A 16,829-nucleotide genomic window follows, 5' to 3' on the forward strand; every position below is an offset into this window, starting at 1 on the left:
AGCCCCAAGTGATCCTCCAGAACCTGCAGAAAATATAACAAAGGGCCCCAAAAACATCCTGCTGATTATAAAACAGGGAAAGAAAGAGGAAGGGTGCAGTTTAAATGAAAAATGTTATTTGCAAGAAAAGTCATACTTGTTTCTTTTGCAGATCCTACCACGTTTCGCCACTGTCCCTGAGTGTGCTGTGTGGTCCCCTTTCCAGTGTGTGCGTGTGGGGTCGGGGAAGGGACCGAATCCCCAACCTGAACCTGGCTGAGTAAAGTGCCAGCACCATGGATCCATTTTGCGCAAACTGCGCCTTCAGTTCAAGTTCAACTTGTTTGATTGCATTCTTCCACTGGAACTAAGCTGTTTTTTTTTTCCCCTTCTCGTATGGAACTCTGACTTTTGCTTACCTTCCAGAAAACCTTTCAAGTGGACCGTGCACCTTTACATGAGTAGAACTCATGCCACATCAAATTGCTAACACTGTTGAATTAGAGACTCATTCAGAGTACAAATTGCTCAGTCTTTTCTGTATAGATGTATCTGATGTGAAAGGTTATGAAATCAATGTGTTAATCCACTTCTATTGCTTTACAGGGATTGCTTTGATCATTCAAATCTGACTTGCTGATAATGTTTTTTTTTGTGCTGATGTTTTTTTTTGTTTTTGTTTGAAACAGGAGATATGTGAAACAAAAATTCATTGGTCAAAGGGCGGAATGTACTGCCATTTGATGGAGTTTGTTTTGACCAATGACTTTGTGTTTCACCACTGCGCATATTAGTTGCTCAATGTTCACCAGTAGCACATGGTATGTTTTGTTCAGTTTAGCCGCCTATGGGCTTTGACATGGCATTAGCCATTGCTTTCTGAATTCAGTTTAGCCGCCTATGGGCTTTGACATTGCATTAGTCATTACATTCTGTATTCTGCCTATTGGCTTTGACATGCTGTATCCAGTCTAGCCGCCTATTGGCTTTGACATTGCATTCCTATTGGCTTTGACATGATGTATTCAGTTTAGCTGCCTATTGACTTTGACATGCTATTAGATATTCTGCCTATTGGCTTTGACATGATATCATATATTACATTTTGTATTCAGCTCCGCTGCCTATTGGCTTTGACATGATATCATATATTACATTTTGTATTCAGCTCCGCTGCCTATTGGCTTTGACATGATATCATATATTACATTTTATATTCAGCTCAGCTGCCTATTGGCTTTGACATGATATTATACATTGCATTTTGTATTCAGCTCAGCTGCCTATGGGCTTTGACATGATATAAGACATTACATTTTGTATTCAGCTTAGATGCTTATTGGCTTTGACATGACACTAGACATTGCATTTGATATCTAGGTTAGCTGCCTATTGCCTTTAACGTGGAGTTAGACATTGCAGTTGAGAATCCAAGCTGTATTTTTCCAAGCTGTGTTTTTGCACAAGATGAACCAAGATGTTTTGTTCTCACAGTAGACTAGACCTGATAAGAGAGAGTACATGGGTGTTTTTCTCTCCGCTTGAGCTTGGGAACAGGAGTAGTCTTGGAGACCTGGCCAGTCTCCAAAAGGCTTGCTCAGTTTTCCAGGTCTGAGAGGAGGGGGCACACCTTTGTAACGAATGACACAGGCTGCAGAGATTCAGATTCGAATCTGCCGGACCTCGTGCTGGAGCTTGGCGCCAGCTGCCAGCAATCCCGTGTGGGTAGATGAATCTCTTTCTCGCGGCTGACAGGGGGTCATCAGCTTGCAGACCTTAGAAAGATGAAGCTGTAAATAGTTTCCCACACGGTGAAGTATTTGTTTTGCTTTGCATTCAATATCTTATAAATATAACCTGCTGTGTATATTGCAAACTGATATATTTTGTTTGATTAACGCGGGCTTGAAAGCTACTAATTCGTCATTCATAAATATTGTGGTTGGGGAAGAATTAACAACAATAAAAGTCTTCTTTGACCTCAGAAGTGCATTTCTGTTGTGTTATGTTAGTACTTTAGAAACTAGATAAGAGGAAAGCACTACAGTCCTCATTCTCAAATTTTGTACGTATTCCTGCAATATTCCTGGACAACACAGTGAAAGGTGTATTATGGTACATGTCGATAGGGCAGCACACCCACATGAGTCTGGGATTTTTGGACTCTCTGGGAACTCTGTAAGAATCTGGGCTCCTTCCAGAGTGATGTCTGAATTCTATGCAATATAGTTTAAAGGAAGAGCTGGTTGCACTTGAACTGATGAGAGTCAGTCGATCTCTTCCAAGTTATTTAAAGCAGAAAAGTTATTTTTAAGTGGAAGCCAAGGAGGGAGTGAGCAAGCCACCAGGTTAGCAGGAGCCTTATAGTTGGCAGAGGCTCTTTCATACATAACCATCAAGGGAGTATAAAAATAACCCAGTGGTAGCACTCTCACTCCACAAGGGAAGTCAACCAGATAGCTTAATTCAAATAAAAGGTTCCTCACCATCCTGGGTGATCTAAAATTGACAACCACATGGTCGCTTTTAGAGGAACTAGGGTGAAAGCCAACACCAAACACTTCTCACCATTAGAATCTCCTGAGAAAAACCCACCATCAGTCCTACATTAGCGTTTAACCAGTGAAAGACGTTTTGTCTCAAATCCTCTTCTGTTTCTTTCTTCACCCTCTGCAAGATAGGAACACAGCCCAGGATAAATACGTAGGGTGCTGAATCAGGCGGGAGGTGCAAATGTGACTCTGGTGGATAATTCACCAATGTCCTTTCACAAGGCATTTCTAAACTTCTAGGTGGATCTGATTTCGGCTGAGGCCCTTTGTGGTTGTTATTAGGGGCTTCAGAAACAGGACAGTTAGTGATTGTCTCTTTACACTGCTCTGGATCATGGATGGATCATGGAGGTAGAGCCCCGGATACAATAAATAAGGAGGGAGCTGGGACTGGATAGTTATTCCCCATTTAGGATTCCTTCTAGGAGATATGTGGTGTTTGGCTATAAGAGTCTGCGATCTTTTCCAGTGCCTGTTCATATTTTTTCATCAGATCTTCTTTTAAAGCATACACTAGTGCCTCTAGTTTGAGGAATAAATCATCATTATATGATTTTACCAGAGCGCCAAGTTGATCAAGTATTCTGCCATCAGATCTATTATTTGAAGGAGAGTCACTTTTCCCGCCAGAACTCAGGTGCTGGTGACAAAGCTCCATCCTTACTGGCGGCTTTAATGGCAGCTGCTTATTGCATCTTCTTTTCTTAAGTGGGGGTGTATCTGAGTGTGGAGGGGGGGTCATGGCAACTCTGAGTGAAATTGCAGCAGCCTTGGTGACCTCCCCTAGGCCAGCCAATACATTGCCAACCCACAGGGTTTTCAACCCTGCACTGTTAGGCCTTGAACCAACAATGTTATCTGTACTACTTTGAGAGATGGGTTCTAATATGATTTATTGGCATGGTATGGATGCCTAGAGGTTGAAAATATGTGAGAGCAAGTCATAATTCTTTGTCGTTTGTGAGTTAATACTCCACTCCCAAGATACCTTGATGTAAAAGGAAATGTTTTTATAATTTTTATTACTGTGAATTTTATTATTAAACATTACAGTTTCAGTAAATGTGATTATATAAATTGATAATAATTATAATAATAATTATGATTGTATTAGTAAAATCTATAATTTTTTTAATTATTTTTGTTTTTCCAGAGCTGGTGGTGAATGACCGTGCAGCATCATGAAGCAGACTGGAACAAGAATATCCTGTCCCTCTGACCCCCAGTGTATAATTCATTTATGGTCAAATGTCTAACATGGAGTTACGCTGACAAACCTGCAGAACTACTCATCATGGAAAACTTTGTTAAAGGCAGCTCAAGTAAGGAATTACATTCCACTGTTTGACATTGCGATAAATGTGGAAAGCAACATGGTTCCTCCAATATTTTACCACAGGAAGTGCAGGAGCCTGTTTACAATGATGAGAGATTTACCGACTATTAAGTGAAAAGCTGAAGCAAGTGTCAGTGATGATGCTGGAACGAGTGAGTGCACGAGTACACTCTTAAACCGAAGAACATCATTAAAGCTTAGAGCTGACGAAAGGCTTCAAGAGAATGCAACCATTAATTGTGACTCAAAGACCTTAGCAGTTTGTAGTAGGGGCATAGTGGCTGCAGAAGCCCATTATTATGCATCTTGTTATAGGAACTATACAAGGGTTAAAGCAAAGTAGGACGATCATGCATCTAGCATTCAAACCGATAATCACTATAAAAATATGAGAGATGAAGCATATAATGAACTATTTCAAAACATTAGAACTGTCATTATTCCTAACACAAAGGTAATACAGGTGACTACTCTCACTGAAAGGCTTGAAACACTCATGACACACAGAGGAATACAGGGAACAGACGAATCAATCAAGAAGCATATTAGAAGAAAACTGGACAGCCTCCACATATTCCCAGACAACCAAGGAAAATGATTGGCCCAACCTGATAGTGTCACACTACAGGACGTTGTAAGAGAAAACCAGAGTTTGAAAATAGAATGATCAGTTTTAAAGGTTAAGGTAACAGACATGAAGATCATTGATCAAACATCATTGCACATAAGAACAACAATTAAAACAAATTTGACATCAACACCATGGCCATATCATTCATCAAACATTGCTAAAGATGAATTTGCAGTGCCTGCTTACCGTAAACGGTTCCTGTTATGACTTCTGACTGGAAATCCAGAAAACACAAAGCCGTTCAAAAGGGTCACCATACTTATGCAATCATTCAGTCAGGACATTATATATGCAGTCACAAATGGCCAGCAGAAATGCCCTGAGCAATTGTTGCTCCCATATGTCGTAAAAACTCTGACATGCAATGTTGAAATCATTCACACTCTAAACAGACCTGGTCATGGGATTTCATACTCACAACTGGAAGAAAATGATACCGCTTTGTGTCTTCTGAAACTTGCTGATAATTTAAATGAGTAAACTGTTCTTTCAGCCTCATGTCTTCACTAAGTTTGCATTGGATAACATTTATAGACTGGAAGAGACTCTTAATGGTGTAGGGAACAACTCATCACTCATCGAGTCAACGGTATAGCTGTGCAGCTCAAGTTGTTTGGACCACAACCTTTTAAAGCTCCTCTCTCGAGCATTGAGAAACAAAAGCAAAGAACACGGACCACCACAAATACTGAAGAGTTGGTCATGTATCTTTCTGGTGAATGAGTTTGGACTCTGCCATTGATGACAAGTACCGAAGTCAAGCAGGAATGTGTTGCCCAATTGAAGCTTGCACAAAATATGAACATAATCAGGGTTGTTACAAGACAAAAAGTGAGCCTTGCACAGATAATACCAAGTTGGACAGGATTCAACATCAGTACTAGAGACCTATTTAGTTTATCACAGGATTCCATTGGCTACTTGTCCACAATTAATGCCCCTACAACTGAGCTGACAACTGTTTCTGAAACCTTGAAACAGTCCGTGCTAAGGGAATCACTGCATTTGGCAAAAATGGTAGTGGCCACGGATCAAGCTCTGTACGCAAAAGCAACAGAGATCGTGTAGAAGCGCAAAGCAACGTACAACAGAATCATTCTTCGAATGGGCATCTTTCACATCATTTGCAATGTCTTGTCCATTCTTGGAAAACACTTTCAAGAAGTTGGCCTTCGTGACCTTTGCATTGAAGCAGACATGATAGCAGAAGGATCAATATCATCAGTACTAGACGGTCATATGTACAATTGTGCAGTCTGAGTACACAAGTGTGTGTATGAAGCTAAGTTAAGACTGACTTGGTTGGAATTTCTCCCCTGGGTGGGGAAGAAGTACGAAGAGAACATTCAGGTAGTCTACTCCTTCATTGAGGATGTTAATGACTTTGCAAAAGACCTATGCCAACAGAGATTAGATGACCTCTTGCAGAATGCTGCCTATGCCGAAGTAAAACAGCTCTGGGATGCATTCCTGTAACATCTTCATCATGACAATGGATATCTCTCTGCATTTTGGATGCTGTATGTGGATATTGTTGAAAATGTCTTGCTGGCTCTGCTGCATGCTGCTTGAGAAGGAAATTGGCATTTACATATTACCTCCATACGCTCTATGATCCCATGGTGTTTTGCGTTTGACAGGATGACTACGATTTATATCTACCTGTACACTATGCCAAAATGACATCACTTGCAGTTAAACATCCAGCACCACAACTTCATCAACGGATGCTTTTCAGTTCAACTGTCAGAGGTTAATCCGTTTGAACGAATTCGGTTGATCAAGCGATAGAGGTAACAGTCAACAAAGACACGCAGTTTCTGGGTGGCACGACAAGGTTAAACCTTAAGGCAGGTGCTGTGAAAAAATATTATATGACGACTGAAAACAGAAGTGCCTTTTTGAGTCAAATAAGAGAAATGGTTTGTAACAACAGATTAGATCTTACTCATGCAGACCTACATAAGTCACAAATTGAAAAAGACGAAGATACTGTTACAAGAGCTGTTAGTCTGGTTCAAAGCTGGATAAAACCATTTGTTGGGTCACATCATCTCATTAGTCTCTCCACGTCAAAAAAGGCATCTCAAGACATAGGTGGTCATTTTGACTTTGGCGGTCTTCCTTGAAGACCACCAAAGCCGCAGGTGCCAGAAGACCACCAGTGCTGGTGGTCTTCTGCCCACCATGTTACGGGTACTGCTGAATTTCCGCCACACTTTTGGCGGAAATCCAGAAGTAGTCGTGCTGGCAGGTGGAGGCACCGGCCCCGCCCTGCCAGAAGGACACCGCCCACCATTTTATGTGCAATAATACGGCCTGGCGGTGTCTTGCTGCCAGAGGTGGAAGTGCCTGTTCCTGTTCCCTGCCGGACGACCTCCTCCCTGGACCAGGTAAGTTGATCGTCCAACAGGGGAGGGGAGTGGGAGGGTGGGGGATGTTGTGCGTGCGTGAGTGTGTGTTGTCTGCGTATGTGCATGAATGTGTGTATGCGTGGTTGTATGCATGTCTAAATGTAGAAGTGAGTGCGTGTATGCCTGTAAGGGTATATGCAAGTGTGTATGCGACTTTGAGTATAGTGGTGAACGCATGTCTGTCTGCGTGTGAGTATGCATGTTTGGATTGGTATGAGTATGCATGTTTGGGTGGGTGTGAGTATGCGTGGTTGAATGCGTGTAAGAGTGATGAGGTGAATGCGAGTATCGATGCATGTGAGTGTAGGTGAATGAGTGTATGCGTGGTGCGTGTGGGTGTCTGTGTGTGTGTGCATGTATGCGGGGAGGGGGGTGTTAGGTGCTGTGTCTGGAGGGGGAGGGGGTGGGGAGTACTTTGTCTGGAGGGGGTGGGGCACTGTGTCTGGAGGGGGGTGTTGTGTCGGGAGGGGGGACGCTGTGTCTGGAGGGGGTGTGGGGAAGTTTGGTGCTTGCTGGGGGGGTGGGGGGGGAGTTGTCTACCTGTGACAGGGAAGAAATTCCCTGTCACCGGTTGCCTTTCCGCCAGGGTTTTTTCTGTGGCGGTGCTACCGCTGCAGAAACCCTGGTGGAAAGGCGACTCCTAATACCGCCGGTGGTCTTCTGTGGACCCCTGAGTCGGAGATGCACATCTCCCACCCAGTGGCTTGGAGTGCCATGGCTGCATGAGTGGAGATGTGGTGGGTTTGAAGAGGCCAACCCCCCACACTCATAATGTGGCAGTCTTCACCGCTAACCTGTTGGCGGTGCAACTGCAACTTTTGCAATGGTGGTCAGGAGACTGCCAAGTCATAATGACCCCCATAGTATCTAACATAATGAAGGCTCATGACATAAGTGAACAGTGCTATACAGACTTCAAACTTGAGCAACTTGAGAATAATCCACCTATTAGGAAGTTTCATGAACCAAGGAAAATGAGCAAACAAAAAACCTTCACTAACATGTTCAAGAAGAAGGCAATGAACAGCAATGGCAGAACAATCATCATAAAGGCAGACAAAGCACTATTTGGTTGAATCATAGAGACAGCACAGAATTGGAACCATCAAATGGCAGATGTACTCTCTAATCCCTTAGTACCTTTACCATGGGTTTTAGCAACTTCAGAAGGTCTGTTGCGAAAGACAAACAAAGCTGTTTTAGCAACATACGTGCAGAAAAATGTTATCCCTGCTGAGGAAATACCTGGAAATTCAGCCACACTGATTGATGGTATGGTTCTTGTTCAGAAAGTAAGAGGAGAGGAATCAAACTTTGGTGAGGTGGCTATGTCTGTCTTGTCAATGGCTTTGTGGGAATGAGATAGGAATCAAAGAATCAATGTTGTGTTTGATACCTGTAATGAGACGTCTATTAAGAACAGCAAAAAGACAATCAGATAGGAAGAACTCGAGCACCAGTTACAGAGCATCTCACCTTCCCAGATCGTCAGGCAGTGGAGGAAATTCCCATGCCACATAAGCCATAAAACAAATCTTATTGCAATTCTTGTTAACAAATGGAGGAAACCAGATTATTTTGTAAAATTTGAGAATGTGAAGATATATGCTACAAAATCACATCTGAAGGGAGCCATGAAGTGCCTGATCTCAACAGTACACACAAAGAAGCAGATGGTTGTCTGTTGCTGCATGCTGCACACGCTGCTAATGAGGGTTATGAGGCAGTAATGATAAGCTCAGATGACACCGATGTGTTTATTATATGTTTGGGATTCCATGACAGAATCATGGCTAAATTGTTTCTGAAATGTGGTACTAAAATATGCATGCAAGTCCTTGACATTGGGAAAATAGCTTCAACTCTTGGTGAAAATCTTTGTCGAGCAGGTCTCCAAACATTTACCAGAATGTGACACAGTAAGCACATTTGCGGGAAAAGGAAAAGTAAGTGCATTCAAAATCCTGTCTACCAACAGACATACACAGGAAACATTTTCACATCTCTGATACTAATGGGATCTCTCTTAAAAACTAATGGACAAAATGGAGCAATTCTTGTGCTTGCTGTATGCACCAAAATCTTCGGTTGGTCATGTGAATGACTTGAGATAGCATCCATACTGCGCAAAGAAGGGTGAGATAAGCAGTCATCAGCTTTCACCTTGTAGGGACTGTCTGAAGAAACATGTCAAACGTGCAAATTATCAAGCTGCTATAAGCAAGAGATGTCTTCTGAATGATCTACAGACAGCTAGTCCAATTGGGAGGGGGTGGAAGTTAGAAATCAAGAGGGAGCAGAGCAGCATATAGTTGACTGGATGGAGGGGCAGCCAGCACCTCAGGCTTGGTTAGATCTACTAGCTTGCAACTGCACTAGAAATTGCAAACTGCCAACATGTGTCTGCTGTCTAAATTACCTCAAGTCACTAACGTGCAAACTTTCTGCCTGTGAAAATCAAACAGACGCAGAGAATGATGACACCTATTCAGAAGAAAAAGATGATGACAACAAATGTGAATGATAAAATTGTGTTTATGTTCACTCATGACATACATTGCGCCTATGTAAGATGTGAAAACTGTTATTATTTGAAACTAAAAGTGAAAAGTATGCATATAATCTATATCAGTATATGAGAAATACAATTTAGTTTTATTGTTATTATTTTAATGACTATATTGTTAATACAATTAATAATCATAATTATTTTTAGTTTATATTATATTAAATTATATTATAATTTTCCACATATTATGATGAATTTGTCTGCTATTTATCAAAAATATGAAAATCATTATTTTTTTAGGCTATGGTTGCTAATCCAAATATACCAGACAAAAGGCAAAGAGGAATGACTTGCTATCACGTTTTCCATCTCTAGGCATCCATGCCTTGCAAAAAAATCATGTTAGAAACCATCCTCCCGAGTGGTACCAATAGCCTAAATTTGTGTTTGTGGCTTATGGCCTATGAAGTCCCAAATCTCTATCGGCCCTCAGCAAATCTTGACGGTCACAGGTGTCATTTCAAGACAGTCTGCGGGTGAATCTTTCTAAGTAAGCCGGGTCAAAGAACTCCGTCTTACAGCTCTCTGTAACTTGATTATTGAGTGAAACTTTAAATACAGGTTGGGTCGATGATAACATGGATATCAGCAAAATGTATTCCTTCAGACTTACCTGCCAGCTGGGAAACAGTAATGTTTGTACAGTTCCCATCATCATTGCTGCTGGAAACTTGGATTGTTTGGTTGGCAAAAGAAGCGTGTGATATCTTCCTCTGTATCCAGTTGCTGTAGGCGGATGCTGCAGTGAACAGTGGTGGAGCATTGGGAATGCCGCAGTCTTCAATGAATGTGCTTCCGAGTCCTGCCAGAAACCAAGTTCCATTCTCATTACAGACCAGCGGGGCCCCAGGATCCCCCTATGGATACAATAGATGGGTTAAGCAGGTGGGCTGAGCAGTATTGTAACGTCAATGTGCACAGTTTATGACGATACTTGGTACATAAGGAATATTTTGCAGGAACGTGATGGAGAATGTATAGTGCAATTGTCAAAAGCAGGGTACTTTTATGTGACACTAGTCCCCTAGGCTCGGCAAATATTAGAGACTGAAGCACTTTCAAATATTTTTTTGAGGTTGGGAATCTCCACTTTGGTAGCCCAAATAATGGGCTAGAATGCTCTGATGTGAGGGACATTTAGGCGCATATTTATACTCTGTTTGCGCCGGATTTGCGTCAAAATTATTTATGCAAATCCGGTGCAAACTTAACTCCATATTTATACTTTGACGCTTGACCAGTCCAGTGTCAAAGTTATGGAGTGTGCGCCATTTTTTGGATGTGAAAACCTACCTTGCGCTAATGAGATGCAAGGTAGGCGCTCCCGTGCAAAAAACTTTAAGGCATGTGAGCCTCATTTATCCTCCCGCGTCATTTTGATGCACAGGAGGCGGCGGGCCTTAAAAAATGGTGCCCAGCCGGATTTGCACTGTTTTTTAACGCCTGGCTCAGGGCAGGCGTTAAGGGACCTGTGGGCTCATATCCATGGTGGGAGACCATGGAAGCAGTCCACAGGTGCCCTTCCCTGCCCCCAGGGACACCCCCTGCCACCCTCGCCCACCCCTGGAGGACACCCATGGATGGGGGGAACCATCCATGGTGAGTGCAGGTAAGTGCAGGTAAGTATATATTTTTTTTTTTTTGAGTGGCATAGAGGGGCCTGAGCTGGGCCCCCCTACATGCCACTGTGCCCCATGGCCATGCCTAGGGGACAGAAGTCCCCTGGGCATGGCCATTGGGCAGGGGGGCATGACTCCCGTCTTTGCTAAGACATGAGTCATTTCCATGGGGGTTGTGTGTAAAAAAACGGCGCAAGTAAGGTTGGAGCCAATATTTTTCACTCTAACCTGACTTGCACCATTTTTTGACGCACAACCCCCATTCTTCCCTACGCCACCGCTGCCTGGTTAGAGTCATTTATTTTTATGCTAATCAGGCCGCAGAGCCGGCTAAGGTCATTCTATAAATAAGGCATCCGGCTGGTGCGTTGGAATGGCGTTAGCCGGCGGTAAACTTTTTGACGCAAACCTGCGCTGGTGCTGATTTGCGTCAAAAAGTATAAATATGGGCCTAAATCTTAGTACAATGGGGACAAATTATTAACAGCATACAAATATGTAACCCAATGACTCTTTGGAGGGACAGAAAAACCCATGAAATATACAAACTAGGATCTAGTGCTATCAAAAATATTTGTTCTTAATAATTCACTGATAAGTGTACACATTTTAAGATAAAATAGCAAACTGTAATAACCCAGCAGTGTAGATACTGGTGTTCTCAGCTATGAAACAGATAGTTGAGTATCGCCTGAATCATTTCAGTGTCACCTCGGACATTCATATTTAGGCAGTAAGGCTTATCCTCTGAATAATATTTTTAAAAATTCATCAAAAGTCATCTGTTCTAGCAATTCTGCCATAGTCCTTTTCATCTTCATAAACTGGTAGTGACCTAGCTGGAATAAAGCATCTTAACTTAGCAAGAATAATTAGGTTCAAAATGCCAAAATTAATTGTCTGGTTTGTTTCACATACTGGTTTATATCAACCTTAGTGGTTAACAGAGCAACTACATTAGTTTATGTTGAAGTGCATTGGATGTGCTTTTCTGCATACTGTACTGATTTATAGACGTTACATTGGTTTGAATGCCCAACAGAGGTCTGTAAAAAACAGTCAGTCTCCATTGGGGTGGGGAGGCACAGGACGGACGGGGGCACTGAAACACAACCTTGAAATTTGCACCCCTTTGCCACTGGTATCAGGAGGTTTGTTCTACCGTGGCTCTGTAAACTGGGCCAAGCACATCCTTGCTGCATTTGATTCTCAGGGTAGCGGTGGGGAGCAGTCAAATGCTTCTCAGGGAAGTAGTGTGGGGGAAAGAGCTCACAACTCAACAGTCAAACAACAGACACAATAACATATTGTTGAGCCCAGTGCTTATCTCTGGATAAAAATAAAGTACTTCAATCTCAAGGCAAGACAAAATTCTCCAGGGGTGGTTACAGGGTTGACACCTCACCTACAAGTTCCAGTGAAGCTCTACACCATCTCTACCCCACTAAGAAGTCCCTAATGTCCATAGCAACTTATGCAAATATGCAGGTATAGGATTAGTCCTAGGTACAGATTACTACTGATTACTCCAATGGATAGTTTAGAGGTCTGTTTAATAGTCTTTTGCCCAGATTTATGACAAAGTGGCGCAGCGCGGTGCTGCGCCAAAAATAGCAGCGCTGCACTGCGCCACACTTGAAACGCAGGGATGCGCCATATTTACAGGAATACTGTGCACCTCTGCGTTTTCCCCTGAATTAAGCTGCCTGCAGCCACACAGGCATCCTTGCGCCATAGTGCAAGTGCATCTGGGTTGAGGGGATAGATTGTTTATGTGCAGGAAGTTGTCCCTTCCTGCACATAAGCAATCTATAATGGCGATTTGGCAGTTCTACGTCTGCTGCAAAATGCAGCACACATCGAAGTACCAAAGGGTCATTTAGGAATGATTGTTTATGTGCAGGAAGGGACACCTTTCTGCACAAAAACAATCATCCATGGCATTTTGCTTCTTCTATTTGTCACTCCGGTGGCGCTAGGGGCTCTTAATTATGCCCCTTTATGTCTATAGAGCTCATACTGGCAAAGGCTAGAGATCTGGCAGTAGGGTTTCAACTTTGCATGAGTAAAGCACAGTCTCTCAGTTCATATGAGCTCAGTTCTGTGTTACCTTTTTATAGGCATTGTGTGTCGGTGATGCTGGACAGTGCCAATGAGCTCACACACCCGCAATCAGCTTTGTGATATGGGACAGTGGGGTCGGTATACCTCCTTCTACTACTAGCGGTGCTGAACTGCATGAAAGACCTGCTCGACAGGTGCTTGTCTTCAGCAGTTAAGGCCCTTAGATCAGTGCAAGTGGTTCTCATCTTTGGTAGCTGCAGCCTGATCCTCCTGGACCTAGTCCTCCTGTTCTTTGCCCTCATATGTCTTGCTGCTAGCCTTAGATCTTACGGAGCCTGTACTTCTTGGTTAGTCTGGTCATCATACCCATGTACTTCTGTTCCTAGCCCTTTTTATCCTGGGTCTCTTGTTCCACAGCCTCCCGCTCCTGGAACCTTTCACCCCCTCACCTGAATTTTTATTCAATAGACATCCTGGTCCTGTTTCCCAGGTGTATCTATTTCCCTGGTTTGCCATTGTCCTATTGTTCCTGGTCCATGTAGTCCTAATCTTAGTTCTAGTAGTTTATAGTTCTTAGTTTGGTTCTCATGTATCAGGTCTTCTGGTGATGGTCCCACAGATCTTGGTTTCCCTAATCCTCCTAGTCCTCCAATCATACTGCCCCATTTTAGTACTACTAGTCCCCCTGGTTTGCCTATTCCACCTTGATCTTGTCAATCTGACATTGGTCCCCTCTATCATGGTCCTCCTAGTAATTGTTCTCCTGGGGCTGGTATTCCTCACCCCACTGGCACTGTTCCTCCTAGTTCACATGTTGTGAGTCACCTGGGCTCATGTAATCCTTGCCATGCTGGTTAAGGATACCCATGAGTTGTTGAACCTTCTGATCCTGGCCCCACAGGGTCTAGGCTTCCTGGTCTTTTATATTCGCCATGGTCTCCAGGTCCTACTAGCCCTGGTCCTATCTGCTTGTGGCCTTCCCAGTACTGGCCCATTCGCTTTGGTCCATGGTCCTCTTTGATCTGGTCTCTGTGGTCTTAGCCTTCCGATCTCTGGTGCTTATTTCCATTTTTCTCCCAGCATTGGTCCTCTTTAGTCTGTCTACCTGGGTCTGCTACTCCTGCGCCTGGTGGTCCTCGTTCCACTGGTCCTGGTCAGTGCTCTCAGGCCCTCCTTGTCATTATGGTCCAGGGTCTTCTGTTCCTTTCACCCCTGGTACTTCTCTTCCTTGTGGCCCTTGTCCACTTGGTCCGGATCCCCCTCTTCCTTATCCTCCTGACCCTCCCGATCCTCCTCTCCCGGGTCATGGTGCCTCTAATACTGTTTTTTCTGGTCCTGTTCCTTATCATCTCTTTATTTGTTGTTCCCTCTGGCATGGATAACACTGGTCCTCGAAGATTAGGTCTCCCTGGGCCTGGTTCTACTTGTCCTGGTGGATCTGATCATGCTAGCTTTCTGGTCCATAGTCTTCACTCCTACTTGTCATCATCCTCCTCCTACTTGTCTTACTCCTTCCTTCCCCAGATCTCCTCCACAATGACTTTGGTCAGGTACAGTCCCTTATGCTGTCACCCAAATTATTTTTTGGCTTACAGATTTCTTTTGTTGAGATAGCACTGTCAAGGACAGAAATGAGGCAGACCTCGAAAAATCATAAAAATATTAACATACCTGCAGGTCTAGTGACTTAAATACTCTACTTAACCTAACTGTAATGGTCTTGACCCATAAACTGGTTTAAAATTATGTGATCCTAGGCAAATATTTTAATTCACTGAGCTACCATTTTTCTTAATTATTACATATTATAACACCTTCAAATATGTTAGTTCAGCATGTCTGCTGTACAAAATATTCTTTCAATTGTTTTAATAGACTAACCTTTAACTCCATATATAATACAAATTAAGCCGCATATAGGATACACATGACCCCTGACTTGCCTCTTAGTTCATTCACAGTATTATCATCGGGGGGGTAAGAATGTTTCTCAGATCATGTTTAAAACTTCTAATAAATATGTATCTAAAGCATGAAGTGGTAGAACTTTGTCATTTGCAATCAGTGCATTTTCCATGGAAAAAGCCACAACATTTTTAAGTGACATGCAGTTTTACTGGTACAATTATAAAATGTACAAACAATGTTTGGAAATTGAGTTTTTGCAAATATATGTCATTTGCATATCACCATGTAAAGTATTCTTTTGCCCCTATTTAAATCTTTGGTTCCATCACCCTTTCACTACCCAGGAAAAAGTAGGTCCTAAAAATAGCTCATCCTGATTAAATCTCACTCGCCATAGCAAGTGAGCAAATAGATTTTTCGGACTGTGTGAGGGCTCCGTATGTATAGGACCTTGCCCCCTTAAAACACTGCTTAACATGTTGGAAATCAAAACTACAATTTCCAGAATACATTGTGCAGGTCACTAGAATGACAGTTTGGTTGGAGGGGCCAATCATGACATGTGACCAATAAGCATCTGTGCCTGAGACCCACTCTGCTGAATGAATAGTATGTACAAGTGTGTTTATTTAATCAGCAGAGTGAACTCCCACTGCGAATTATCCAAATGCATTACTTACCTGTCTCCTGCTTTCACTTCCCCTTTCCACAGAAGCCCCATTACTGTGTCTCACTCAATTTACTTCCTGAACGTTTCCCAAAGCACTGTGTCACCAGGCACCAATTTCTTACTGTACGTGTCCCTCCTTCTGGGGCCCAGATCCACCTATCTATCTACATTCCCTGTTTGCTGCTGCTTGTCGACTGCTGCTGTGTTGCCAGGTTTGAAATATTAAGCAAACACACCACCCCCCATAAAAGAAGCCTAAAGCAAGCACAAGATCTTGCATAAGAAGCCCAAAAAGAGTCTGGACCTAAAAACAATCATTATTAGATTTGTGTAGTTGGCTGACTGGGGTATGAGCTCTGGTCAAGCAAAAAACACAATCCTAGTCAGGGTAAGAGGCAGGCAAACCCTAAATTAACCTGTACTCACCCTCTGGTAGCTTGGCACCGAGCAGTCAGTTTAACTTAGGGATGCAAGAAGCGTGTGCTAGGAAAAGCATTGTGCAACGGCGGTTCCGAAGGCAATGTGTCAGTCCCAAGAGTCCAAGGGTTCAGGACCTGGCTGGCACCACCTGGCAGGGTAGACTCACAGATGGCAGAGTCCAGGTGCAGGGGTTGGAAGCCTGTTATGTCCCTGAAGCTTCAGATCAGGAGGCCAGCCAACTAGCTCTTAGAGTCACTCTGGGTTCTGGGGTCAAGTGATGCAGGACAAGTCCTTCTCACCCAGGTAGGAGGGCAGCAGGCCAGCAGGCCAGCTGGTAAGCATAGCAAAGCAGGAGTCCACCAAAGTGGCAGTCCAGTAGAGTGGCAGTCCTTCGGTAGCACAGCAGTCCTTCTTCCTGGCAGAGTAGCCACAGTTCTAAAAGTGTACTGACTTGGTGGTGTCTGAGGTCCAGTACTTATAACCAGTGTTGCCTTTGAAGTGAGGGTGAGTTCAAAGACATGCCTTTGAAGTGCACAGATGTCTTTCCTTTCTTCCCTGGCTCCAGACTATGAGGGGTATGCAGCCCTTTGTGTGTGGACAGGGCACAGTCCATCAAGGTGTAAGTGAGGCTGTGCCCTTCTCTTCCCTCCCGTTGTGTCAGAAATGG

At 43.3% G+C, this 16,829-nt stretch overlaps 1 protein-coding gene across 4 annotated transcripts in view; it reads right to left on the bottom strand.

Moving 5' to 3' along the window:
- Window positions 1–16,829, bottom strand: part of LOC138304315 (transmembrane protease serine 9-like) — a 1,357,906-nt gene that overhangs the window by 981,109 nt on the left and 359,968 nt on the right. For all 4 annotated transcript variants that reach the window (XM_069244270.1, XM_069244271.1, XM_069244272.1 and 1 more), the window contains one exon: window positions 10,095–10,338. In XM_069244270.1, the coding sequence (XP_069100371.1) occupies window positions 10,095–10,338 (244 nt within the window). The remainder of the gene's footprint in view (window positions 1–10,094; window positions 10,339–16,829) is intronic.

The sequence above is a fragment of the Pleurodeles waltl genome, chromosome 7, assembly GCF_031143425.1.
Source record: "Pleurodeles waltl isolate 20211129_DDA chromosome 7, aPleWal1.hap1.20221129, whole genome shotgun sequence".
NCBI lineage: Eukaryota > Metazoa > Chordata > Amphibia > Caudata > Salamandridae > Pleurodeles > Pleurodeles waltl.